At 38.7% G+C, this 27,851-nt stretch overlaps 4 protein-coding genes across 9 annotated transcripts in view; 2 read left to right on the top strand and 2 right to left on the bottom strand.

Annotated features, from left to right (window-relative positions):
• LOC111334333 (glutamyl aminopeptidase-like) overlaps window positions 1-9,088 on the top strand; it is an 18,244-nt gene extending 9,156 nt beyond the window's left edge. The window contains exons 6-21 of the mRNA XM_022940037.2: window positions 72-226; window positions 640-753; window positions 1,733-1,867; window positions 2,563-2,628; window positions 2,827-2,892; window positions 3,410-3,591; window positions 3,988-4,085; window positions 4,367-4,491; window positions 5,184-5,239; window positions 5,643-5,793; window positions 6,143-6,216; window positions 6,463-6,573; window positions 7,079-7,246; window positions 7,892-8,035; window positions 8,260-8,341; window positions 8,673-9,088. Coding sequence (XP_022795772.2) covers window positions 72-226; window positions 640-753; window positions 1,733-1,867; window positions 2,563-2,628; window positions 2,827-2,892; window positions 3,410-3,591; window positions 3,988-4,085; window positions 4,367-4,491; window positions 5,184-5,239; window positions 5,643-5,793; window positions 6,143-6,216; window positions 6,463-6,573; window positions 7,079-7,246; window positions 7,892-8,035; window positions 8,260-8,341; window positions 8,673-8,867 — 1,922 coding nt within the window. The 3' untranslated portion in view covers window positions 8,868-9,088. The remainder of the gene's footprint in view (window positions 1-71; window positions 227-639; window positions 754-1,732; window positions 1,868-2,562; window positions 2,629-2,826; window positions 2,893-3,409; window positions 3,592-3,987; window positions 4,086-4,366; window positions 4,492-5,183; window positions 5,240-5,642; window positions 5,794-6,142; window positions 6,217-6,462; window positions 6,574-7,078; window positions 7,247-7,891; window positions 8,036-8,259; window positions 8,342-8,672) is intronic.
• Window positions 6,226-27,851, bottom strand: LOC111334335 (uncharacterized). Of its 6 annotated transcripts, none has more exons than XM_088746939.1 (8): window positions 27,361-27,602; window positions 15,399-15,534; window positions 12,669-12,979; window positions 12,019-12,206; window positions 11,280-11,545; window positions 10,354-10,561; window positions 9,660-9,796; window positions 6,226-6,945 (listed from the first exon to the last, which is right to left on the bottom strand). In XM_088746939.1, exons 1-8 carry the CDS (start codon window positions 27,402-27,404, stop codon window positions 6,931-6,933), a joined length of 1,305 nt encoding a protein of 434 aa, XP_088603065.1. In that variant the 5' UTR covers window positions 27,405-27,602; the 3' UTR covers window positions 6,226-6,930. The 6 variants fall into 6 exon arrangements, with proteins under 6 accessions (XP_088603065.1, XP_022795774.2, XP_022795775.2 ...); XM_022940039.2 differs by lacking the exons at window positions 6,226-6,945; window positions 27,361-27,602 and adding exons at window positions 8,209-9,346; window positions 27,710-27,851 and having other exon boundaries at window positions 15,399-15,547; XM_022940040.2 differs by lacking the exon at window positions 6,226-6,945 and adding an exon at window positions 8,209-9,346 and having other exon boundaries at window positions 15,399-15,547.
• On the top strand, window positions 19,211-20,088 carry LOC111346080 (uncharacterized). Its single transcript, XM_022953372.2, has one exon. The coding sequence runs from the start codon at window positions 19,420-19,422 to the stop codon at window positions 20,086-20,088; it is 669 nt and encodes a 222-aa protein (XP_022809107.2). The 5' UTR covers window positions 19,211-19,419.
• LOC148740705 (uncharacterized) lies at window positions 23,754-26,031 on the bottom strand. Its single transcript, XM_088746941.1, has one exon. The coding sequence runs from the start codon at window positions 24,915-24,917 to the stop codon at window positions 23,757-23,759; it is 1,161 nt and encodes a 386-aa protein (XP_088603067.1). The 5' UTR covers window positions 24,918-26,031; the 3' UTR covers window positions 23,754-23,756.

The following is a 27,851-nucleotide window of genomic DNA, read 5'->3' as shown; positions in this document are numbered from 1 at the left end:
TGTATTTAATGCTAAAAATACTAATTTCAGAGCACAAGCATAGTAATGTCTTGAGTTAAATCGGCTTGCAGATGGCATCGCACTTCCGGTATTTGGCCCTTCCGGAATGGAAAACTGGGGCCTTATCAAATATCGTGAAACGAATTTGCTGCTGATGGAGGGTGAGACTTCATCTTCGTCGAAAGAGAGCATCGCAAAACTGGTGGCACATGAAGTTGGACATCAGGTAAAAAACTGTATTTAAGGGAAACCTTCTCGAGAAGCAGGGACAAGTTTTGCGGTCTTCCTGTTCCAAACTCCTAAACTGTGGGAGTACTGTTCACAGACAGAGGTTACTAAATTACATAAACCGTTCACGTAACCGTTTTATGTAGCAGTACATTTTTTTTGTAGTTTAAGATGCGTGCCTTTATCCTACCTGCGGAGCCATTGCCCTAAGTGTCGCATGATGACGTTCTAAACCTCTTTTTGTGAGAATATTTGTAAAAATGAGGTCATTATACTATTTGGGGGGAAGTAGGCATATAGTAACAATTTAAAATTCTGCCCTATGTATATTTATGACTTTCACAATTGCTAAGTTATGTTAAGTGAAGATTTAATATCATAGTTCTTCAACTTTTCCATTTTTATCTCTAGTGGTTTGGCAATATTGTTACCATGGAATGGTGGACAGATCTCTGGTTAAACGAAGGTTTTGCTACTTACGTCAGTTCGATCGGAATGGATCACGTACATCCCGAATGGAACATTGTAAGTTCTTTACTTAAAAATGTATTCTACACATCGACGCTATTTCAAATGAATAAAGGCTGATAGTTTCGAAAGAAACTGTTTGGGGCTGCGTCGGTGGGGGTAACGAAATAATTTGGATATACCAACAAAGTTGAAATGGTAAGATACAATGTATATATGAGGTTCATATAATTTGAACTGCGGTATTAGATACGTATAATGCATGATCTTCGCAGTAGAGAGCGCTATTTATGCAATAGCGAAAATCAGACCTGAAAAAAATCAGGCCTGTACGGGGTTCCAACCACTGACCTCTGCGATACTAGTGCAGTGCTCTACCAATTGAGCTAACAAGCCAACTGGGAGCAGGCCGTTAAGTTGATTCGTAATAAACCCGCGATGATAAATCAGATACAGTGTATATATGAAGTTCATATATTTTGAACTGCGGTATTAGATACGTATGATGCATGATCCTCCTCTGATTTTCGCTATTGCATAAATAGCGCTCTCTACTGCGAGGGTCATGCATCATAGGTATCTAATACCGCAGTTCAAAATATATGAATTTCATATATACCTTGTATCTGATTTATCATCACGGGTTTATTCCGAATCAACTTAACGGCCTGCTTCCAGTTGGCTTGTTAGCTCAATTGGTAGAGCCCTGCACTAGTATCGCAAAGGTCAGTGGTTCGAATCCCGTACAGGCCTGATTTTTTTCAGGTCTGATTTTCGCTATTGCATAAATAGCGCTCTCTACTGCGAGGATTATGCATCATACGTTTGAAATGGTAAATTGGCCACCGTAACGATTACAAAAGCTGACGTTTCGAGCGTTAGCCCTTCGCTCCGACGAAGGGCTAACGCTCGAAACGTCAGCTTTTGTAATCGTTACGGTGGCCAATTTATCATTTCAACTTTGACGCTATTTCAAAGGTCATTAGAGTAGTTTAAAGTAAGATATCTTTGTCCACAAAGTCCTTCCATATTTTAGATCGACCAGTTTATCGTCACAACAGTTCAAGATACTTTGCAGCTAGACGGACTAGCAAGTTCTCACCCAGTTAGGATTCCTGTTGAAGATCCCCAAAAAATTGGAGAAATCTTTGATGCCATCTCGTACAAAAAGGTATCACTATGGGTTTGGAATAGTAACTTTTTTACTCTCGAAGTTGTACTTTCTCCTCAAAATATTGCCAAGCAAGTTGCCAAGCAAATTGCCAATCAAACTCCAGCCATATGCCACTGAAGAATGGGAAATACCTTGTGTCGCTGGGATACATTGCCTGATATTCATCCGATTCCAAGAAATTGGTTTCTAGAAATTCACGATAATTCGAAGCAAGAGTGCCACTTTTTCCCCAGTCACAATGACATTTCAAACCCCACGATACTTATCTGCAATTTCCATATTTATTGGAGGCTCGGAAAGTCTGTAGTCCATCGTAGCTGCTTCAGTTGTTTGAGGTGCATGTTTTTGAGCCTTTAGCGTGACGTGTTGCAGAAGTTTTTGTATTTCATCGTTATTGTTTATGTTTCGTTTGGTTTTTTTTTTTTTGTTTTGCCAATCTGCTTGCCTGTTTACTATTATATGTTTTTTGAAATACAACAAAAAGTTCATTGGCCAAGTCTAAAGTCAGCCAGGGATTCAACTCACATAACCATAAACATGTTAAAACCAAGAATAGTATAAATAATATTAAGAGAATATAAAAAAAGCGCCCTACACAAGGGAGCACGTTTTGTAAACCACCATTTACGGGAGCAGGTGTAACCCCGGCACAGCTATAATCATTTTTGAGCTCTTCCTTTTTTCGTCCTCAGGGAGCTTCCATTCTATTTATGCTTCATTATTATTTGGGAAACAAAATATTTCGTGATGGATTAAAGGTGCGTTTTCATTGCGTTCTTTTCATCTTTCTTTCATTTTCCTCGTTCCCAATTTAAACGTAAATTTAAATTTACGTTGAAAACCTTCTTTTAAACAACAGACTGCGGCTGCTTTTCAATTTTTTTCCATGATGATGAAAATCGATTGTATTTTGAAATAAGTTGTGTATTGGATTGACTTTACTCGGTCGATTATAGAGATATCTTACCGATCATGCTTATGGAAATGCTGAAACAGATGACTTATGGGATGCAATGACGAAGGTGAGGTTTGAAGATTGTTTTTTAAGTAAACACAGAACCAAAACTTTTCTACACTCTCGTATTCTCCTTTTTAATAGATTCTCTTTAGAGGCCAGAGTTTTGCCTCGCTGTTCCCTGAAAAGGGCCTTTCCAGCAGCCTTAGCGTGGCTAATAATCAGGGTAACGAATGTCCAATCCGGAAACTCCAAATTTCTCTTCAATTACTCCATATATTTGTCCATCCTCAGGAGTTCTGAGTCGAATGACATGTGTGTGCGTGTAACTTGTCTCCTAATTTGCTTAGCGTCATTTCGCTTTACTTGTTTGTCTTCATTTGCAGAGCGCACGCGAAACAACTGCATTTGCACTGAAGAATGTACAATTTTAGTTTACAAATAGCATAAAGGAATTGTGCTTATCAGTACTTAACCAGCATAATTAGTATTGATAAGTTGTCGCACATCTTAAAGATGGTGGTAAAATATACTTATAATTTTCAGATATAATAAAATCAAATTGAATGTTTCCATTTTAACAGGCAAGTAAGGCTGCTGGAAAGACGATGGACGTAGGCAAACTAATGAACACCTTCACGCTCCAGATGGGGTACCCTGTGGTGACCATAACATCCACAGATGCACCAAACACATATCAAGCAACCCAAAACCGTTTTCTTTATTACAAAGATCCAAAAGGAAACTATTCGTCTTCCCCGTACAAGTAAGCAGGATCATTCATATGATTTTTCATGATTGAAGTTTCATATAAGGTGAGGAATGTAAAATACTCCATTATTCATTGCTTGCTTCAACTGAGTACCCTAAGACGAGGTGAGAGAAAGGACAAAAATGTTTGCAAAATTTGAACTTTAGGTCAAATTCTTTTAAAGTTCCTGAAAATTGTTTCAGAATCCATTTACAGCGCAGAGCTCAGGTGATGTTCTTTCTTCATTTACATCTAATTGGCGTATTAAAATCGCATACTAAACCTTACGTCGGATTTTTTCTCCCTGCAGACTTGCTCTAAGTGTCTCCCTGTTTAATCAATATATAATGTTTTTTTATTTCGCTCTGCTTTGCAAACTACTCACCTGAATCTAATTCTGTTCTGTTTTAGTTACAAGTGGGTGATTCCATTTACCTACTACACTGGATCAAGCAATTTTAATGATCCCCCAACAGATACAATGTCGACAATAATAGACAAAGAATCAGGTAGATACCCTGAGACACCCATGTTTTCTGGTTTTTTTTTACTATATATAGCGCCACGTTCCAGTGTGGCAGACCGGTTTAAGCCGAAATGCAAGGACTTATTCCTTGTTAACTCTTGTTCTTTAATTAATTTGTGAGGAGTTTTTGTTTGGCTTCATGTGGAAGATGGTCATCATTAATGCTATAAAGGTAAAGAGTGCTATAAAAGAAATATTAGTGGGATCATGGTTATAATGCAAGCACTTTCGGCAAGGTTACTAATTGAAATCAATGTATTGCAGTTAGTTTGAGTTGGGATGGAAATGGTTGGATAAAAGGAAATATTGGGCACACTGGTTTCTATCGTGTCAATTACGAAGAAAAAAACTGGGATATGCTGGCTAAGCAGCTTGAAAATAATTATAAGGTAAAGTATGCGTTAGAACTCAAGTTGGATTTATTTAGCAGAAAGATGATTTAAACGTTTGTACTTAGGCCTGTTAATCGATTTTAATCAGTCAGTTACTCATAAGGGAATTATTTGTATTTGTCACTAGTCATTAGCCAGTTCTCTTCAGATGTCAACAACAAACAGCACACCAGCAACAACAAATTTTTGAACGACTTAGCTAACTATAAAAATGTATTAAAACTGGCAAATTACACTTGATTTACGCCACATGAAGGTTGCAGTCAAATGCGTTGTCATAGACTGTCAATAGTCCCTTTTACAGTTGTGGGCTTGGGCTTGGGGGCCAAGCCTTTCAACAGGAGTGAAGCTAAGGGTGACCCTGTTGTGATAGACACCTGTATCTAGTTAGCATGATAACAAAGTAATTTTCATTTGAAAAGCAGCAACATCTCTATCATAACAAGGTCACCCTAAGCCTCACTCCTATTCAAAGGCTTGGCCACCAAGCCCACAACTGTAAAAAGAACTATTTGGACAGAGTCCATCCTCACACAATAAACTGGCATGGACAATTTACTCAATCGCAATTTGTCAGTTTGTTAGGCGAGAGCATGATCTATACTTAAAGCTGTGTAGTAAAAGCATTACAAAGATAACGTAATTTTCAAAAACCCTATCTGCATAAATGACCATTCAATTACTTACAGGTGTTTAACACCACTGATCGCGCCGGGCTTATCGATGATTCCTTCAACTTAGCCAGGTGAACAAGTTATAATCCGTAAATTCACCTTATATAGTAGATTATTAACGAAAGTTGCACCGGTTTTAGGTTGCGTTTGTCTGATTACTTTATAAGTGTCTTATGCGTGATATGGGTGTTTTCCTATCAGAACCTGAGTAAATGTCTGTTTTAAGAGTCTCCTTCGAAAGGGAGATTGTGATCGGATAAATGATTCTAAACCCTTCTATTCTTAGGAGCAAACCTTTCTCTTTTATCAAACACCAAATTGTCCGAAATTAAATTGAATAAAAGGGCAGACAATGGAGAGAATTTATCTCAAGGACTCGGATGTGAACGAGTTAATAGCATGCCTAGTTGTAAAGTGTGTTGAGCGCTATAGTTAAAAAAATATGTTCCAGCTATTTTTTTTTTTTTATTTTAGAGCCAACCTATTGAATCACACGAAACCTCTGAGTATATCAAGTTATTTGGACAAGGAAGAGGAATACGTTCCACTGCTATCTGCCTTAAGAAAATTCTCATATATATTGGAGATCGTTCCATCCACACAACCAGCCCACAAATATTTGCGGGTGAAGATTATTAATTATTCAGTCTTTTCTTTTCCAAGTTAAGGTTCTGGATTGTCTAGCGGGCGGTTTTAGTTAGCGCTTACCTAAAGACGTCTTCAGTAGCATTAAAATGAGTTTGAAGGGTATACAGGTCTATATAGGGTCAAGATGAAGAATGGCTCGGCATCGGCAGCCTTTGAAGAAGATAAATTCCGCTGTCGTGTAGCTTACAATTTTCTCTCCTATCGAAGAAGGCAAGCTCTTCGATGTCATTATTTCATCCGTTCTTAACACGATATACAAGAGCCACACACTTCTCTGCAAAGCTCTTCAGTGCTATTTAAAAAATGGCTGTTCTTTTCATCTCTAGATGTACGTGGAATATTTAACAAAAACTCAGTACATCAAGCTTGGAATCAAAGATCAAGGAACACATCTTGACAAGTATAGGAATATTTGAATTCATTCATTTATTCATGAATTCATTCATACATCCACATATTCATTAATCTATTTTTAGATGATTATTTAACATTAATCAATTTATCAATCCTTTTCCACTGCTTTGTAATCGTTTTCTTGATAATTCAGTTTAGAAACTTATGAAACAAAGTTGTCCTCGTTGTTAGGCTAAACTTCTGGCTAGAAGGCACACACCAACAGTACAGTGTATTTTGTTTGTTTTTCCAGATTTCTAAGAACAATTCTCCTGGATGCTAACTGTGAGGCTGGAGTCAGGTCATGTCTAGGAAATATGACGAAAATGTTTCAAGATTGGATGAATGACCCAGTCAAAAATGCGTGAGTACTCTGCATTACATTTATTAATTTAGAACAGTTTCTTGTTGAAGCTGCTGACTAACCAGATCTTCTCTTCTGTGAGTTTTTTGCTCCCCGATAATTCTCGTATGCTCCCGCTACTCTTTCAGTGGATTGTACCGGAAAGTAAGCGACTTTGTAATTGCGCAAACCCTTAAAGCCCAGACACATCAGGAGATGAGTTTCATATAATCACCTTCACCTATCTCCTTCATGCCATGTGGCACTTAAAAAAGCTTCATATAATGCTACTCTTCAATTCATATTCCGGCGCATCGTCAGGTTTTCAATGATCTGTATCTCTCTCAGCGCTGTGACTTTCAATTAGCTGAGTTTGGATCAGTGCCTCTTTCCCTGTCGGGATATCAATGTCATACGAAGATTTGAACATTGAGTCAGATGTCTGTAACTTCAAGCAAATATTTGACCTACCCTTTTCATCACCGCCTTACTTAATTATATGTTATTGGACGGCTTCACTTTGTAGTGTACCAGCGGATCTCAAAGCCCTAGTTTACCATTTTGGAATAGTAACAGGAAGAGAGAGGGAATGGAACTTCGCCTTCGATCAGTTTAAAACTACGAATGTAATATCAGATAAAAATACACTGCTCTACGCCATGGCAGGATCACAACAGCCTTGGATTATTCAGAGGTAAATGCTGATCAATTTTCAAATTACAGCTTTTGGAGCATTTCCATGGATCCTTATAATTGTATTAGCACTTATGCCAGTTATTCATGTTTTTCCCGCGGGGTTTTTTTTTATGTTTTTTTTTTTGCTTTTTCATGAAAGTTGCTACGATAAAGAAAGGAAACACATACGATATAAACTGTACTACTTTTCAAGGCTCAGAAAATTTAGTCGCTTTTTTCGGAGAAAATTAATCCTGGTGTTAGCTGGATTTCTAACGAAACCCTTCATTTTCTGGAGATATCATCACTGAGTGACAAGGTTGGACCATCCTTGTAAAGTAAGGTAACTAACTATAATAAAGGTGTTTAACAGCCCAATTCGAGGTACGAACAAAAGACATAGCTTCGAGGTTCCCAGTAATGAGCCAAGCTTACTCAATACATAATTCCCAAAGTTTCGAACTGAGTCTGTTTTCAAAACTGATTTTTTTAAATATCTAAATTGGGCTGCTTAAATATTTATCTATGTAGAAATCCATGTTTTTGTTCTGATTTTTTGCGCTAAGGAATGACGCTCACGATCCTCTCGGTTTTTCTCGGAAAAGCTCAATGAAGCTTATTTTACTGCTCAAACCTATTATTTTCAACTTTTTTTCATTTTCAGATACCTAGAGTACGCTTTGGATCCCTTGAAAATCTCGCCCCGCAATCTATTCTATGTAATGTACTACATAGCTAAGAGTAATGAAATGGGCGCCAACGTGGTGTGGAGTTTCTTTCAGTTAAAATGGGATGTAATATCCAAAATGTGAGTATGGGGTAAAAGGAATACTGTAAAAATCCTTTGCAAGATACTAAAAATGGACTTGACAATCAATTTGCATTAAGTGTAAACTGGTGATCTCGCTCTCTATGTAAATTCCAGTAAGCAAAGATTTTTGTTCTTGCTCACCCGAGAAAATCAATTTGTATATCAGTGTATATCAGTTATCAAACTTTAATTTGAAAATAAAATTTTAATTATTATTGTAGGTATGGAGGTTCGTATATGACTTTAAGGCGTTTCATTCCTTACGTGTCCAGGCGATTCTCTACAGATTTCGAGTTACAGCAGGTAAGTTACTTTTGGTAATGGTTAAATCTTAGGGAACCAAACGCAAAAAAGGGCAGGGAAATAAATTGAAAGAAATTTGTAAAAGGAGAGATTATTATTTTTTCTTTCCTTAAGTGCTGTACCATTTATTACCATGTAGTCTCCCTCCTAAGTTGTGTTTACTGTAATTTACTTTCAAACTCACGGCTTGATGAGTTTTGGGGGTATGTTGAGCCATGGCTTTCAGTCAGATTTAAACAAACTTCATATGAAAGAACCAGAAAAATACACTAATCGACAAAGTTACAAATTTGTTTTCTAATTACAGCTCTATTAACCTTTTTTCTTGCAGCTGCTTGATTTTATCGAAAAAGTACATAAGGATGGACCCTTATCGTGGAGCGTTCAACAGTCGATAGAAAAAGTGAAAGCAAATATACAATGGCGAAAAACAAATGAGAATGACGTAGAGGCCTGGTTAAAGGATTTCTTTGCTAAAAAGTCCAAAAAAGTTACTGATGATGGCTTTACTGATCCAGCAAAATAAGCGATGAATTTCTTTGAAAAATCACGATTTCACTGCCATGTACTTAGCTGTAAGAATATTGCTGAGCACGCTTTAAAAAGTAACAAGTTTAAAAACTTTCCCGTACCCCGCTTTTTCCTTTTAAGCTTTAGATCTTCTCTCTAAAATTATTTCTTGTATCCTTTGTTCCTTTTATATGAATAGTAAGATTATATGATTGTATTAAGTTACAATTTGTGATAGTTTGTAAATCATCATTCTTCAGTATATCTTGAAAATAGCTTTTTTATCCGTCACAACAATCACTTTTTTAGTTAATGCAGTGATCAAAAAAGATTTTGTGAGACAGAAGGTTCAGGTTGACTCGTTTATTCCGGTCGGTTTCTTCCGAGTCGATCGTGCGCACTTGCAAACTGATCACTGGCTATCGCTGACAACGCAGATATTTCCATCGCTAGTGCAAATGACGCGATTATTTCTGCAAAGCGATAAATGCGACCCTGAAAGATAGAAATTTACATTAGATTTGGTAGTGAAAATATAAATAGATCAAGTTCACTAGCACTGAATGGAGAACTGTTCAGAAAAAGTGTTCAGGATTGTCAGAAATTTGCCGCCAGAAAAAACCACGCGATCGTGATGGGAAAAGAACGGTCTACCTTGGAAGTAAAATATTCTCAAAATCACACGACGCCTCCGAAATATCTCAGTAGTTTACACTGAAAATTTTTGCAGTTTTTTTAAGGATTAATGTTTAGTAACTTGACTATTAAATGCAAGACACAAAAATGAAATCAAGAGCCTCTCTATCACCTTTCCAAGGCATCCCAGCATGCTCAGTGATTCTTTGGCAGTCGGTGTGTATGTTCCACCTCCCACTGTTCCAATCAACAGGGTTGGGAGAACGAGACATGCATAGATACCTGGTTCACTTTTCATCCCAGCATACCCTAAAATAACAAAGGTTGGTCTCCATGTCAATCAAATTGAAAAGTTACGTCACTTATTACAGTTCATGAAAAGCAAGAGCAAAACGATTAAATCACACCAGGTAGGTGTGGTTCTCCTTTTCTGAACATCCATTTTATAACGGGTAAAATGTGAACACTAGAACTACTCGGCAGAATTAAAGGTGCTCTGACAGTTTTCCGGTACCAAGTTAGACTCTGGTTGGAGAGACGACGTGAGAGTCTAATATCACCCCAGAAAACACAACCACATAAGCACCTCCTGATTAACAGTTTGGCCCTCAAATCTTTGCGCCAGTGGGACGCCTTTTCTTTAGCATGGCGCTTTATGTTTCATTGTTCAATTCAATTCTCATTCAGTACAAAATTCTCTGATTTCCAACAGAGAATCGGTTTCCTCTTGGGGAAGGATATCGTGTTGGCATTCCTGGCATTGTCATTACCGGTTAAATTTTTCAAAAATTAGCGCGTTTCCAACCAATGTGTTTGAGGGGGTTGTATATGATCAAATCCATATAAAGACAATCCTGCTATCTTACCTTGCCCAGTTGTCAACTGTATTTCTTCTTCCGGTGATATCTCAAACACAGACCAAGAACTCTCATGAACACAGGCAATGTCCTGTCCAGTTGCTGTAAATATGGCGGCCAATGTGTTGCTGACTACTTGATTAATACCATAGGACCCAGACCTCTGCCCACTTAATGCAAGTGCATTAAAAGCTTTAACCAACTTCTTGGAGTCAATCTGATGTGTGCAAAGAGGTATTAGAGAAAGTAACAAAGACGGTGTCTTGCGAGCATGGTAAGGAGTATTGTGAGCGAGAACCTTAACAAATTAAACCTATTACTTTTACAGTATCGTGGAGGCGCGGTGGCCTCATGGTTAGTGCGCTCGACTCCGGATCGAGTGGTCCGGGTTCGTGCCCCGGCCGGGACATTGTGTTGTGTTCTTAGGCAAGACACTTTACTCTCACATTGCCTCTCTTCACCCAGGTGTATAAATGGGTACCGGCAATTTAATGCTGGGGGTAACCCTGCGATGGACTAGCATCCCATCCAGGGAGAAGAAGAATACTCCTACTCGCTTCATGCTACAGAAACCGGAGTTAAGCAGCGGCCTAATGGGCCACTAGGCTCGTAAACAGACTTTACTTATTTTTTTACTTTACAGTATCGTCAGGAAATTCATGATTTAGTATCCGTCTGGTGTTACAGTTGGAACTCAGGATATTTAGGTCACGAAACAAGCTGAAAGGTGAAGGACAGTCCTCTGCAATTTGCTTGTAAAGCGTAACTGATACTCTTTGATTTCCCAAGAAAAGTTATTGCCAAGTATGTGATTGCCTCGATGTTTTCGTGAACGTAAAAAAAACTAGTATCCACGATACGTCAAAAAAGGCCTAGTATTTTCACGTGAATGAATCTTTCAGCGAGCGATGATGATACGAGGCGCATCCACTTACTTTAAAAACACTTTTAAGGGTCGACTCGGTAATATAAGCTTCGGCTTGAACTTCAATTCCTCGCCCAGTGATGTAGTTCTTGGGAATGTTATTTTTGTCGCCACTGAACTTAGTGTCAATGTAATATTCCCGAATATTGATGTCAGGGCACTCTTGAGCGATCCTCTCTTTGGCCCAGTTACAAGCGTGCCAAGTGGTAACGGTGACAGCGTTTTGGCCTGCGGCATCAGCAGAATCGTAGACAAATTCCATCAGAAGATTGCGACCTAAAATTTCCAGAGTGTTCCACTTCTTGACAATCCTTTGATCACAACAATTCAGCACTAAATTCATAACTTTATGAAAAATATTGTAAACTATCCAAGCGGGCCGCTTGTCACAAATAAAACTAGCATGAGGCTAAACTTGCCAACTTAGGACTTCAGCATACCTCACCTGATCCCTGTAGTCCTCACACCACAAGTCTGAATTACATGAGTTTCGAATTCGAGCAGTCGTAAATTTTCTTTGTCCATCGATAATGGTGCAAATTAAGCTTAAAACTGTCTTAAGTAAATAAAATATTAATTTTGTAGAATGAAACTTTATTTCCCGAATTTCCCCCCTTAAGCTACTTCTTCTCATGCCCGCGACAATTGACTCGTTAGTGATATTTCAGAGTAAAAGGAATAATAAACATCAAATAAGAAGCTATCACATATTTGTACGAGTAAGCAATTGTATAATGTCACAGCATTACCAACAAACCAGGGCTGCAGAGACTGAAGCTTGCAGTGTTGGCTGACCTCACCAGCTTTGGCTTTCAGTTCGTCAAAATGAGACATAAGCCAGTGTGACAGTTTGTGGGCTTGATGCATGCAATCTGTACCAAAATATGGCACTCTTTGGATCCTGCGCTTTATGACGCGCGTGGTGACCCCACCGCACCTTAAGTAGAGGAAATAGGTCTATGAAGACAAGCTTTAGCACAATGGATAGGTGTTGGCTAGGTCTGTATAGGGCGGAATGAAAACATAAATTTTCTTTATGAAAAAAAAGGCATATTAGGAGAAAGTATATGAGAATGACTCGCATAGCTGCCTGGGAGAGCTCTTCTCGATTTCTGTGGCAGGAAACAATTACGAATGTTGCATTTCCTCCTTAATGGTTATAGGTCGCAAATTCTCGCCTCTCTCTCCCCTCCCCCCGCCTCATTGCATATAGAAAATCCTCTTTGCCGAGGCAAATAGTCCTTATCGCTTGTCAGTCTTTTAAAGAATAGTGAGATTAAGGTCGACCTTGTTCAGACAGACACGAGGAGATATGTGATAACACTGAAATGTTCAAATGAAAAATTGCAAGGTTTGCATCATGATGACGTAACCTTCGTTAAATGTCTTTGCAACTAACCTTGTGATGGCCTTAGCACCCCTTGACGTAGAGGCGACAATCGCCCCTTCGGTTGTAGCGATAGGACACAGAATCTTTTCATTGTGCACGTGATCTCCTTTGATGAGCAAAGGCCCAGCTATACCCTGCGGGATCTTAGCAAGTCCTATCGGATTTTCTATGTTCCCTTTGAGATTTTCAGTTGTATACCCTTGGGACAGTTTAGGATCCCACCACTGTCCAACGTTTGCTAGAGACACGGAAGTAACTTGTTCAGCCCATTTTCTCCTGTTGTCGCAGTCTTTCAGACGATAACTTCCTTTGTGGGGAACCTGAAGTTTTTTAACCACAGAGGATGAGTAATGAATTTACTGAAAAATGACAACTGTTAACTTTATCTGATGTCGAAATGTAAATGAAGATGGTTAAGTTAACTGGTCTCAACGCACTAGATACAGTTGCGAAATTTACGCAAGCAATGACGTCGCTTATTACTTTCAATTAAATACTTTTAAAACAAAACTCGCCGGACCACAAAATGTTAGCCTTCGTCTATCGCAGTCTCTCATACGCTAAGAGAACGGACGATAAATTTCATTGCCCGTCAACTTTCTTTAGACGTTTAGCCCGTGCTATTTGCGTGCGTGCGTACGTATTTTTTTACGTTGTCTTTTTGCTCTTAACTTAATGTAAAACGGTTCTTATCATGTTTTAAATTTCAAAAATGGACCGCCATTTCACAGCCATTACTGATTTCGTGCTTAAATAAGTAGATAAATGAGGCGAAACATCGTCATTGCTCATAAAGGCGGAGCTTACAGTCATTAATATACACGTGCGAGGTTCAAAATGAATCAGGTAATTTGGTTATATTAACTAAGTTAAAATTGTAAATTCGCCACCATAAAAGTTCCTGTCATGTACTTTTTTACAATTTATCATTGTAAATTGGCCACCGTAGCTTTATAACTCTTTACGGTGGCCAATTTACAATTTCAACCTAGTTGATATAGCCAAATTACCTTGTTACCCCCACCGACACAGCACCACAGTTTCTTTAGAAACTTCCACCCTTTATTCAAAATGAATCAGTTCAACTCCCAACGGCCCTTGGGACGGCGAGAAATCAAAGAGAGAAAATGTTTGCTCTAGAAGTGCAGGAGTTCATGCTATTTCTCGACATTGGATTCCCTTCATATGTTGAATGAGCCCTTTTATACTTTTTAAGAAAACATCCATATGCAACCCAACGTGTTGATATTTTCATTTAGAAGAAATTTGGCCTCAAAGTTATCATACACCTATTTCCCATACTGAAATTTACCCAAAGTAGGTCACGCTATTATGAAAATCTTTTCTTTAGAGGCCATATGCAACTCATTTGATATTTTAGATACTTAAGCTGTGGAAAAATTGAACGCAAGGGGTCCTTTGCCTATTGCGGCCATTTTTCTTCATTGTGTCATGTCATTTGTCGTCTCGGTCTTTTAAATTTAGCGCCATTGCAGCCGTAAATATACCGGATGTGTCACAATTCTGCGCGATGGGGAGTCGTCGCCCAGACTCTCAAGTCAGATGCTTATGCATAAATGGAAAATGCTCTGCAAACAAAATATGTATAAAATGTGTGAAAAAAAAAAACTCATACAATAAAAATATTATGCCAGACAAAATTTTTCGGTTCGTAGACCTACCTTATTATCACTTATTTTCGCGCGACTTTAATTTCGCGTGTTTGGAGTAAGAATATTTCGCGGGATTTAAAATTCGCGATTTTGACAAATCAACGTTTTTGAGGGTAATTCAATTTCGCGAATCAAGTAACTGGTGCTCGATTTTTAAACTTCCATTTCTGTATTTTATTTAACCATAACGGAATAGAAAGCTCAAACGCAACAAACAACTGGCTTAAATGTTCAACAGTGTCAGCAACTTAGTAACATCTTTTAAAAGGGCTAATAGAAGCAAGATGAGTCAAATGATGAGGAATAAGGGCACGCGTTGAACTGAAATTTGAGCCGTCCTACTCGTATGTAAACTCCTAGCAGACGGAAAGCTTAAATAAAGGATTATATAAAGATCTCTAAATTTCGCGTCTTTAATTTTCGCGGCAGCTTTTTTCCGCGGGACTTTAATTTCGCCAATTTTTTTAAATCGCGAAAATTAAGTCTCGCGAAAATAAGTGATAATAAGAAATCAGCACCCCAAGAGCAGGACACCATTCAAAGTAGGACGAAATTTTCAGAGGAATTTGAAGATTTAATCAATACTAGTCATCAATTTCATATTTGGGTAATCATGTATATAAAGGAGTTGAGCATGACAAGGCCATTGTAAGATGACAGAATAGTTCAACAGCCAGAACAACCTAGAAACTTCCCTCAATCTTCATCGCAGGTGGGGCACAAAGAGTGTTGAAACCTAAAGTAGGGCCACTGTTCTCCAAGTTGTTAGCAATTACCGTGACATACATTCTGTTCAATCCTGAGATGTTGTGTCCTTCAAAAACGGGCTGCTATTTATAGGCAATTACTTGGGTGAGATTATTTCACTGATGCATCCAATTCAAATAATGGTCACGCTGGAAAGGATGAGGCGTTTCAGCGAGTGTTAAGAACCTTCGAAGTCCCTTGCAGCTTCTTTGGTCGATATTGCCTGCGAGTCGTTGCAGATTCAGGTTTTTCAAATCCATCATTTCTCCATTACACTGAGGAGGGAACTCACGTCACGATTTCACTCCCAGCATCTCACCTGAATTTCTTGTCCTGAATCTTTACCGCTGACACGATCACTGAAACATTGTTTTGTCAAACTGAACTGCTTCTGAACTGGAAAGCCACCATGGGATAGTTTGATTCTCCGAAACCAATCCCTCAACATCCTTAACCTAACATGTAAAACTGTAAAGTATATCAGTAATAATGTTAACCTCTTTCTTTACATCTTGGTCAACTGATTTCTATCTTAAACTAGACGCATAGCTGCGTGAACTCGGGCTTTCAGTATCGCATATCTGGAGTTATCTTTAGGGGACTGCCATATTGCCATTGTTGCTGTCGTCACGCAATTTTGTCATTGCTGGTCATGAATAAGTCTACTTGTGTTTTTTTGTCTGCTGGAGTGTAATGGTACTAGACAACAATCAAAATAATATTACTATATAGAAGTAGGTTCCTAGAGATGCCAAAGGTTGAAATTCAAAGACTTTTCAATGACTTTGCAGGCCAAGTTTTAGAAAATTAAAGGACCACTTTTAGAAAGGTTTGTATGAGCAATTTTAAAATTATTTAATATTATTTCTTAGCTTTTCCATGTAAGTATCTTAAGGAAGTTAGCACAGTTAAGTACTTGGGTATCCACATTAATAATAATAACAATAATCAACTTTATTTAAAGAGGGTAAAACACATAACAGTATAAAACTGACAAACCAGTGGCTATAAGATAAAATGTTCTAATCGTTTATAACTATTCTTAAAAAAATCTAACATGGCCTTCTTAAAACATTTGATAGTAGGTTTCATTCTTATGTCCAGTGGTAAGGTATTCCAGAGGCGCGAGGTCGATACTGTGAAAGACCTACCTCCCTCTGACTCCCATTTGAATCGGGGACAGACGAGGTTTAGTTGTCCATGTCTGCTTGATCTTTCATTTATGTCTGCATTTCTTACGAGCATTTGGGACATATAAGGTGGACAGTCCCCAGACAATCGTTTGTACACCATTAGTGACCTATTTACTTTTGCCTCATGAAAGAATGGAACCCAATCCAATTTCCTAAACAGTTGTACGCTATTCGCTTTAGTGTCAGCTCCGAGAATTACACGTGCCACGCGTTTCTGAAGTTTAAAGACTTTCTGCAAATTCTCAGCAGAACAAGATGTCCATATGGTTGATGCATAAAGCATTGTCTGCTTGATCATAGCATTATAATAAAGTATTGATAGTGCACTCACATGGATGCAACATCAGGATTATATATGCAAAAAGGTATATCCAAAGCTTCGCCTGCTTAACAGACTCTCTCTTTTTCTATCTAGAGAAGTGTCATTAAAGATCTACAAGCAGACCCCACTACCTATCCTCGATTATGGCTCTATCGTGTGGCTTGACTGCCCAAAAGCAATGGCGGATAGGTTGGAAAGACTACAGAATCAAGCTCTTCGTACAATACTTAAGGCAGACAGAAGAATTTGTTCCCAAGTGATGCGTGAGACGTGTGGTATACTGTCGTTAAGAAACCGTAGGCGATTTCTTCGCTTTCAACTTATTTTTAAAATTGTGTACAACTACAAATGTCCCGAGCATTTGGTTTCTTATTTGCCAAAACGCTCGAGCCTTCGAACAAGAACACTGAGAGATGAACACCTATTAAATCTTCCACAAGAAAAAACCGCAATTGGACAAAATACTTTCAAGTTTTCTGCTGCAAAGGACTGAACAGCCTTCCTCTACACCTAAGGGAAATTAGTGACTTTAATTTATTCAAATCAAATATATATAATTTTTTATTACAATGTGATAAGCGCGATCATCATTGTTCTGTTCAATAGTATCTAATTTGTTATTCTTTTTTTTTTAACATAGTTATATCGTATATATCTATGTACATATATATATAATTTTCCATTTTAATAGTTTTAATAGTTTTATATTTGCTACACATGTATTAATACCAGCGGTTCCTTGTGGAATTGCTGACACATTTTTTGCAGGTAAATAAAGTTGTTTATTATTATTATTATTATTATTATTATTATTATTATAAGTAATGTAATTTTCAACTTGAAAATTGCTAAAGAAAAAGCATTGCAAAAATCAAGCCCTAGTCCTCAAATTCAAGTACTTTCAAGGCCTTAAATTTTTTATTTTTAAATTCAAGCATCTTCAAGGACTTTAAAGGCTTTTACGAACTCTGAGTAGATAATGTATTTGCCTTAAATTGCAAGGAGAAGGAAATTTTTATCTATTATGGGTGCTGAGTCATAGTTTGTTGCAAAATGTTCACCCAAGGGAAGTTGTCAGAAATCAGTAGCTTTGAAGCAATATTACTGTTCAATAACTCAAATTGTTTTTAATGGGAAAATCTCTGAATATTGAATATTGCTGATGGCCACAACAAGAGAAGCAGTGCTATTTTCAGTTTTAGTATATTCAATTAGAGGCATTTGACGTTCATTAAATACCAAGGGCGAATACACATATTTTAACCTTTTTGTGGGTTTAAAAATACAGGTCATACAAAAATCTGAAAACCACATCAAAAACCCTGTGCATTCACTATCATTTCTTACAAGATTTTTGAGAACTGATTTGCTGTCAACTGATTCAGACAATATTCCTTCACTGTAATCACTTTTAGGATCTAACCTTATTTCAGTTTCCCAAACACCAACAGTTTTTGGCAAATCATCTGACGGTAAATACTTGTTTAAGGATGAATTTTCATATACCGTAATATTTTGCCATACTAAATAACATTAGATAAGGGATTTGAATTCCAATAACTACATGATTTTAACACAGGGTAGCAGAGTGAATAGACAGCCACAGCACAACTCATATTGAACTTTCTGGTTTCACAGGCACGACTCTGAAAAAGGTTACTATTTTGAACTTTATTAATTTTAACCCCTTTCAACTCAAATATATCATTGTTATGTATACTCTGAAATAATGTACTAAGCTATTCAGTGACGAATACAACTGATTTCCAATATTCATTATTGATACAAGATTGTTAGCAGAATTGATTCCTTGTTTGTTATAGTAAACCAAAGAGCATAAACTCATTGCAACATATTGTTTTCCTGAATTTTGTCCAAATATCAACTCATTAGCTTGGCTAGATGGTGCCATCATTGTTTTGCTAGGGTTAATGTACATTGGAGTAGGACCAGGGTTTTTCTCTATATCTGAACTAAGTTGAAATTTACAATAGTTTGACACGTTTGTCCGACTCTTATAAAGACACATGGATCTATTACAAGAAAACATTGATAAATACCGACTTACTCGCAATTTCAATTTTCAATTTTTCAATTTTCTTTATTTCGCACTTAATAATATACATGAAAAAATTTCTCAGTTCTGATTGGTTAAGATGAATGCAGTTTTCAGTTAATTCAGTGCAGAAGAGGGTTAATTCAGTGCAAAGAAAGAAACAAACCAGACATTCTGATTGGTCAGTAATCAATAAAACTCTTAGAGAGCCAATCAAATACGAGCCTTGGACGTCGCAACATTTGGATACGCTGAAAATTTGCGAGCGAAACAATGGCGGGTGTTTTAAGTAGGTTTTGTTCCGTCACCGCAACAACAATACAGGAGCTGAAAAACAACTCTACCAACGAAAACACGGTAAAAAGCACTGCTTTTTGGTTGTCGGTTTGGAAGAAGTGGTGTTTGGAGAAAGGAATTGCCGCAGAAATCGAAAACTACGAGCCGACGCAGCTTAACAGTTTGCTCGAGCGATTCTACGCTGAAATTAAAAACAAACGTGGGGAAGATTATGAACCGGAAAGTCTGAAAGTAATGATTACATCGCTTGATAGCTTGACACTTGAAGAACAAAGGCTATAAACTGTCCATTATTCGCGACAGAGAATTCTGTTCCTCCAAACAAGTACTGGACGGGAAAGCGAAACAGCTTCGCTTAGCTGGCCGCAGCAAGCGCCCAAACAAAGCTCGACAACTATCCGAAGAGGAAGAAGAAATTCTCTGGAAGAGCGAAAAACTCGGTGGTATAACCCCAGAGTCCTTAATTAATACAATGTGGTGGCTACCTACTCAACAATTTGGTCTCCGTGGAAGGCAGGAACACCATGGAGTGAGACTGGAGGATTTCAGAATCATGAAAGGTGATGACGGCCTTGAATTTCTTGAGTTTGCTGGAGGGCCAACAAAAACCAGACCCGGAGGTTTGAACGCAAAGCCAAGACAGTTTCAGCCCAAAATGTTTCAGACCGGCGGAGAGAGATGTCCAGTTGCGTTGTTCCGTCAGTACATCAACCGTAGGCCTCGTAGTTTCAGGGCGAGTGGTTTGTTTTATCTCTCGATAAAATACAACAGCGGACCTGGCGATGAAACTTGGTACAAAGTCCAGCCCATGGGAGAAAATAAAATCAACTCCATGATGAAAAATATCATCTCCCAAACCAGCCTTCAGTCATCCGAGAAGCGGTTTACCAATCACAGTGCCCGAAAAACGCTCGTTAGCAAGATGAAGAAAGCAAATCTCGAGAGGTCGTCCATTGCAAAAGTCACTGGCCACAGAAATATCCAGTCTTTAGATGACTACGATGAAGCCGACGAAGACGAACAGCGACAGCTTTCGCGGGCCATCTCAAAAGGAAATAGTACACCAAAATCCGCGTCGGGGGCGGGTAGTTCATCTGGTCCTTCCGCTTCAAATGCAGTAATTTCACACATGATGACATGATGAGCTCTCAAGCGCAGAATGTGATGAATTCCTTCACTAACTGCACTGTGACATTTAACCTCAACAGCAAGGCCTCGCCTGATAAACCTCGCAAACGACGATTCCATTTCATCTAAAGTGATTCGGACACAGACTGAACAATTCCTTGAACTGTTTGGCCGGACTTCGAACGTTTTTGCGCCTTAAAGATGTGAAAATTTCATATTTTATCTGTTGTTTTGATCGTACACGGTTGTTTTGACCGTACACACAATGTCACTTACAGAGTTTGAATAAATTTTTTTTGCACGTGACGCGCGCGCTTTTCTTCTGTATAATTATGATAATTTTTTCATGTATATTATTAATACGTAATCACATGATTTTTCTCGTGCAATTTGGAATAAATAAGCACTTGTAAATTTTTTCAAAGACCACAAATTGCACTCGCCCTACGGCTCGTGCAATTTTGTTAGTCTTTGAAAAAATTTACTCGTGCTTATTTATTCCAAATTGCACTCGAAATCATGTGATTACCTATACATACTGTATAATTCAATTTAATTATCCTTTGATATACCCTCACAGAACAATTCAGCAAATACTTCTCATGTTGTGTAATTGTGTTATTTAATCTTACCCTCTTCATATTAAGTTTACTAACATTTTTTGTAACTCTTCTAACCTTCGCATAACGACGTAGCCAAGAGGACTTCGGTATGCTTAGACGAATACGCTCATAAACAAATTCTTTCAGTTTTCAGCCCTTTCTTCTGGGTTCTCAATCACGTTTAAATACGCGGTTATGTTTACATGTAAACTTAATATGACATAGCTCCATTGATGTAGCAGGCTTCGCTTGATATTCCTCGACAGAAGGTTCACTCGTAAAGGATCGCCCGTAAATTGATCTCTCGTGAAGTTCGCGGACCGACCCGTCCCCAAAATGCTCCACAAGTTTTAGTGTGGGTCTACCGCGAACGGTGTGTGACTTTCTATGTCTATTGAGCGTAATAACCATCGAATTTCTTCCACATACATCAAGCAAGGACTCGTCCACGAAGGCAGCCATTGCTTAAGCCCTGCACTCTGGGGCTCATTCAAGCATGCACATACACTTCACGCATGCGCTGTAGTGGAACAGCGTTTTGTGACTGAACGCAAAAAAAAAAACCAAGCCGAATTTATACCTCGGGTGTTTCCTTAGGAAAGCCCGAGTAATTACATTTGATAAATTTGACTTTCTAGGGTACACATATTCCAATCATTTCTCAATACAAATGAATAAAGGCTGTTATTATCCAACTACACCTAGACGAGTACAAATAACGCCATAGACGAGTACAAATATCACGCGGTATTTGTACTCGTCTATTGCAGAGTACCGGTTAAACAGGTTTTCTCGCATGGCGCAAGCGAAGAATAGTAAAATTAAACGAGACTTACCTGTAAGTTGAAGTTTGATTGAGATTCTACCGAGTTATAAAGTGGGAGATTACATGAGATAGCAAGCGCATGCGCCAACTCAGTCTTTAAAAGTTTAATGTGAGTGATTCAAGGTACCACACTACATTAGGGTGGGTGGGAGGGTATGTAATCTCCCAGCACTTTATAACTCGGTAGAATCTCAATCAAACTTCAACTTACAGGTAAGTCTCGTTTAATTTTACTATTCTACCTCGTTATCGTGCTGTAAGATCACATGAGCTTTTAAAGCAACACGAACATTAAGCATTGTCATGGCAAAACTTTTATTTTACACATGTGTGTTACTTCACAGTGCTGAGTACCCTGTCAGCAAACATGTTCTCTTTAACAATAGGTTTTTTGTAATGCTTGGCAAATGTTGACTCAGAGCACCACCCAGCTGTTTGCAGAATTTCATCAAGACTTGCTGAGGCATTGTTGGCTGCAGATGTACTGGCAGCCCTTGTGCTGTGTGATTTAAATCTGGAAGAGTCAATTCCAGAGTCAGTGAGAACAGTCTTCACCCACCGGCTTATAGTATCTCTACTAACTTTCCTGAAAGGTTTTTGATAACTAACAAACAATTGGCCTTCTGAGCCTCTTAAGTTTTGTGTTCTTGTGTTCTCTCAGGTTTCTAAGAGACAAACCTGGGGAGCTGTGTATTAAGTCTACTTGCGAATAGATCAATTTCTGGGATGCCCCAAGGGTAGTTATTTGTCTAAAGATCTCCCTTTTTAAGGCCCATTCAGTGCGGTCATTAAATAAGCGGGACTCTTTGTCAGCCTCAGTGTTTTCTACTCCAGCAATGTGAGTTGCTGTTAACCAGGTGTTGTTATTTACACACCAATCCCATATGTCATATGTCACTTGATTGCAACTTGGAGATTTTGTTCCACCCATAGCATTAATATAAGTTACAGCTGTTGAGTTGTCACAAAGTATTTTGACATGCTTATTATTTAGCCTTTTACCAAAAGCTTGCAAGGCGAAGTGAATTGCCTTCAATTCTAATTCATTGATGTGCAATTGGCTTTCTGTAGCAGACCACAAGCCTTGGGTTTTATCACCATCAAAGTATGCACCCCAACCCTTCTTTGACGCATCAGTTTTAATCTCAATGACAGGATTTGCATGTGATATTGGATTTAAGGCCGTATCTACATTTTCAAACCACCAAGCAAGATCATCTTTTGTACTTGGGGACAGGGATATGAGAGCCTCAAAGTTACCCTTATGTTCTCTTAAAGCCAAGTTCTTTTCTATCTCTAGTTTCCTATAATGAAGTTTCCCAAACTGTACCCCAGGAAAGCTGGAGACAAGTGTGCCGACTAATTGGGCTAGCTCGGTGATGGTGGTCTCATGCTTGTGTTGCATTGTTGTACAATTAGCTTTTACTTTCACTTTTTTGTCATCAGTGAGGGTAATTGTCATTGACACAGAGTCAAGGACAAAACCTAAAAATATGATTCGCTGAGCTGGTGTGACAGATGATTTTTGCCCATTAATCACAAACCCCAAACTTGAAAGTAATCTCTGCGTATCAGAGATATTAAGCAGGCATTCATTGGCACCTCTACCCTGGAGGTACGAATCACCTATGTACCCCACATTCAGGTGACCTATCTGTCTTAAGGTAGAGTACACTGGTTTTATCAACTTAGTAAAACGCCTTGGTGCAGATGAAAGCCCATTTGGCATACATGTGTATTGGTAGAGAAAACCCTTCCAGTAAAATTTCAGATACTTGCGATGTTCAGTAGCAATGGGAACTAAGTAGTAGGCATCTTTTAAATCGATTAATGCCATGAAACAGTTTGGAGTCATGAGTCGCACAGCAGACCACAGAGTATCCATTTTGAAATGGTGTTTCTCTATGTGCTTGTTAAGCCCCCTTAAATTCAAAATCATGCAGTATTGACCACTTTTCTTTTTTCTTACAAATATAATGGAAATGTATTCATCTGTAGTGTGTACAGCAGGCTCAATGACACCTAATTCAAGCAGGTGAGCAATTTCTGAGGTAATTATTCCTTCCTCTTTAGAGTCAAACTGGATTTCAGGCCTTAGCCTTAGTTGAGTTGGATTTGCAATCTCAAGCTGTCAGTGCTGTACCATATCCAATATATCTTGGTCTGCTGTGATACTCATCCATGTTGAAAGAAAATGCCTCAGCCAACCAGCAAATTCATTTGTTGTTAGACTAACCTGTATAGGGTTTGAGCTTAGTCGTTCTTCTTCTTCCCCTCCTGCTTCCTTCTGAAGTGGAGGGGTCTCTGGAAGTTTAAATTCTTGAACTGCTTATTGTTGGAATTGTGAGGGCGAACATATTTCTTTCCACGCCAGCCATGGTGTTGCTGGCTACTTTTTGAGTGATGAGAGCTGCCGTCCTTGGTGAGCTTTGAACTCAGCCTGTTTGTGTCTGAGATGTCTTTAACAGCCTTTGGTAGATCATCTCCAAACAATTCGGCCGTCACTGGATTTGATGGGCTGCAAAGGTGACTATAATTTGTATTGTGTTGTGGTCTCATCAACTCTCTCCGTCGATAGTTTAACTCCTGGTTAGCATTTGCCAAGAGTAGCACCGCATCCATTAGGGCACTAACAGTATCTTCTTTCTGAGTTTCTGAGTTGCCCATCGACTTGTTCACCTCTGATACGACTACTATTATTCCTTTAATCAGGCTTTTCTGAACCTTTTGGAATTTTAAGTCAGTTGACCGAGCTGACTCATCTAGATTGTTCCAGACACCCTGATTGACCTTTGTCTCCGACAGGGTGGCGCAATTTTCGGGAGTTTTGTGTTGTTTCTTTAACTCCATTATTTTGTCTTCGTTACCTTTCTCCCTCGTAATCTTATCCACAAGTGATGCAAGTTCCCCGTCGATAGCGGGACCGACATGTTCGGTGAGCTGTAGGGTTTTTGTCAGCTTAGTAATCAGAGGATTGCTGTTCTTTCCTTGTTCGTTTAGTCTCTTTTTCTTGGCGGGTAACTCTTCCTCGACCAGTGATTCAACATCGTCCTTAGACACACTCGAATCACAATCATCGGCCGAGTCTTCGTCACCATTGCCGCCTGAACGTGATGCAATCAGGCTGTTCAAGTCATTGAAATCCGCGTTCATTGAATCCCTTAGGCCTTCAAATGAACCCTTGAGGGCTTCGGCAATAACGGAACCAAGAGCTGCCGCGTTTAGGGTAACACCAGAACTTCCTTCGTTCGCCGAGTTTATGGGTGCTTGAGCAGTTGAAGGCCTTTTCCCGCCTTTTTGTGAGGCTGGTTTTCCAGCTGATTTACGCACTTCATCAGTGCTAAGGTCCTCCTTAGAGGATTTTTCCTTACCCCTGACCTCTTTAGGAGGGGTTAAAGATGGATTGTCAGCCATTTACAGCAGAAGATGCGGCGTTTTTTCTCTCAGTTCTAAAAGCGCAGTTGGACTGACGAAGGCGTAAGCTTGCACTGATTTGGCGCATGCGCTTGCTATCTCATGTGATCTTACAGCACGATAACGAGGTAGAATTGGATTGTAGTTACGGAAAAAAAAACAAATGGCGGACAATTTGAATCATATTTCCGACGACGAAGAGTCAGAATGGCTGGTAAATATAGATCCAAGTTCATTAGATGAATCGAACGAAGAAAAACAGCTTGACGACCAGAAAATTTCTTCATTAAATGAAGAAAATAGAAACAGCAACACAACAACGCGCCAATTCCGTTCCGCTTCGCATACTTCTGTCACGCACTCCCCGTAAAATATCCGCGAAATTCGTCCGCACTGAAATAACACTTTGGCGTGTTGGATAATAAATGACTTATTAGACGTTTTAATGGCTGCCGGATTAATATTCATTTGTTTAAATTTAAATTAGCCTTTCTGGCCTCGTTCTCCAGTACAAAATTCAAAAGAATACATTATCTCAAGTGAGGCCAGAAAGGCTAATTTAAATTTAAACAAAAGAATATTAATCTGGCAGCCATTTATGAAAGTGGTCAATAAGATATATTTATTATCCCACTACACCTAGACGAGTACAAATAACGCCATGGACGAGTACAAATATCACGCGGTATTTGTACTCGTCTATTGTAGTACCGGTTAAACAGGTTTTCTCGCATCGCGCAAGCGAAGAATTGGATTGTAGTTACGAAAAAAAAAAATGGCGGACAATTTGAATCATATTTCCGACGACGAAGAGTCAGAATGGCTGGCAAATATAGATCCAAGTTCATTAGATGAATCGAACGAAGAAAAACAGCTTGACAACCAGAAAATTTCTTCATTTCGTTGAATTCACCAGCGGGTTTTAAGAGGGCAGTTAGAGGAATGGATTTGGAAATGTTGATGGACGATGGTGGCTGTGTGGGCTGCTTGGTTTGCAGTGCATGATTCTTAGTTATATCTTAGTTAGGCTCAGACTATTCCTTCCCGCCACGTCTTTGCAGTGCATGATTCTTAGTTATATCTTAGTTAGGCTCAGACTATTCCTCCCCGCCACCCCCCCCCCCCCCAATGTCTTAAGGTGCCCTAGCCTAATTCTGCTGACCACAAATTTTATGCTATTTATTCGTATATTTTATGCTATTTAATCGTATATTAATACTTAGTTATTTCTTATTTTATTTAAATTATCTTGCTGTGTCCTTACTTAGTGGTTTTATTACTGCATTTTATAATTGACACATGAATAAAGTTCATCATCATCATCATCATTTAATGAAGAAAATAGAAACAGCAGCACAACAACGCGCCAATTCCGTTCCGCTTCGCATACTTCTGTCACGCACTCCCCGTAAATAAAACATCCGCGAAATTCGCCCGCACTGAAGTAACAGTTTAGCGTGTTGGATAATAAATAACTTATTAGACGTTTTGTTGTGTAGTATCGCTGAGTATTTTTACTCGTTATTTATATTTTGACTCGCCCTACGGGCGAAATACTACACAACAAAATATACTACAACAAAATATACTACACAACAAAACGTCTAATAAGATATATATAGTTTCGAAAGAAACTGTTTGGGGCTGCGTCGGTGGGGGTAACGAAATAATTTGGATATATCAACAAAGTTGAAATGGTAAATTGGCCACCGTAACGATTACAAAAGCTGACGTTTCTCAATAGCTTAGCGTCACGCAACACCTCCAAAGATCAAGGAACCTAGTTCATTTCTTGTGACTGAATTGCCAGGGAAAAATTAGCTTTTCGAAACCTTAGACGTTTCCAGTTTCACTGCTTAACCCTTTAAGTATAACTTCCATCTGATTTCTCCTTATCACCTCCGAATCAAACATAATGGCGGTCATCCGGAATTATCGGTTGCAAAAGCTCTTGATATTGTTTCACAAACTATGTTTAATAATACTAAAAGAGAAAAACGTATACTGATCGATGTTAGGGCGTAAAGGACTATTTTCCCAATATTTCAACGCTCGTTAGCGGTTAGATGGCCGTAGTCTTTTATTCTATCACGAATTCTGCGCATCCATTTTACAAAATCAAAATTTTATAATTCAAATTACCATAACATGCTTGACAGACGCTGTAGAAGAAATACTCCTCCTCGACGACCAAAGGTAACCTCAAAACATCCCACGTCCCCAACTGAAATTCACTAGGACTGATTTCCGAGTAATACGACAAAATCTCCCATCTCGACAAGACAAATTGATTCCGAACGAAAAAAAACATTTCAGCGATCGCTGTCAAGCCACTGAGCATGCCGTGATTTGATATTAAAACAGGAGTAAACATGTTCTACCAAAGGACATGAATGACACAAGGGACCATTTCGCTCAAATAATATATAATACCTAGACTTACCACGACTGCTCTCCAATGTTGTGTGACAACATAGCCCACTCCATGTAAGTTGCGCCCCCTGCGCGGGAAACCGGGATCGATATTTTTAACGAAATGTGACTAAAATTACATTTCGTTTCCCTACGTTCCTCACTTTCTCCGACGAAATAAACTTCAGTGTTAATTCACAAATTACTGGACCGGGCTTGACAGATTACGGACACAGCTATTGTTTTGGAGTAATTGACGGCTGTAGTGTAACCTTCAAGAATGTTCTAGAAGTAGCTGTGTCATACTGAGTCATCCCTGCGTTAATATATAAATAAAATCTATCGTAATGTTACGGAATGTTCTAGATTCTTAACCGTACCTCTAAAAGCCAAGCTTGTAACTAGGTGTACGAGTAGTTTAGTTGCTGATATAGCCCGTTAGATACCAATAAAGGTGTATGCTGCAGAATACGAGACGTCCACACTTCAAAGGCAAGACGGTAATACCTATCACGTACTTCA

This window comes from Stylophora pistillata, chromosome 1, assembly GCF_964205215.1.
Source record: "Stylophora pistillata chromosome 1, jaStyPist1.2, whole genome shotgun sequence".
In the NCBI taxonomy this organism is placed as follows: Eukaryota; Metazoa; Cnidaria; class Anthozoa; order Scleractinia; family Pocilloporidae; genus Stylophora; species Stylophora pistillata.
The sequence above is the reverse complement of the archived record's forward strand: the minus strand, read 5'-3'. Positions and strand labels throughout refer to the sequence as shown.

Coding starts and splice junctions, on each gene's coding strand:
- LOC111346080 (XM_022953372.2), top strand. CDS start 19,420: ATGTGGTGGCTACCTACTCAACAATTTGGTCTCCGTGGAAGGCAGGAA.
- LOC148740705 (XM_088746941.1), bottom strand. CDS start 24,917: ATGGCTGACAATCCATCTTTAACCCCTCCTAAAGAGGTCAGGGGTAAG.
- LOC111334335 (XM_088746937.1), bottom strand. CDS start 27,404: ATGGAGTGGGCTATGTTGTCACACAACATTGGAGAGCAGTCGTG. Junction 11,546..12,018: donor TCTGCAGCCCTGGTTTGTTG/GTAATGCTGTGA, acceptor TGGAAATTTTAG/GTCGCAATCTTCTGATGGAA. Junction 9,347..9,659: donor TGCTGGGATGCCTTGGAAAG/GTGATAGAGAGG, acceptor TCTATCTTTCAG/GGTCGCATTTATCGCTTTGC.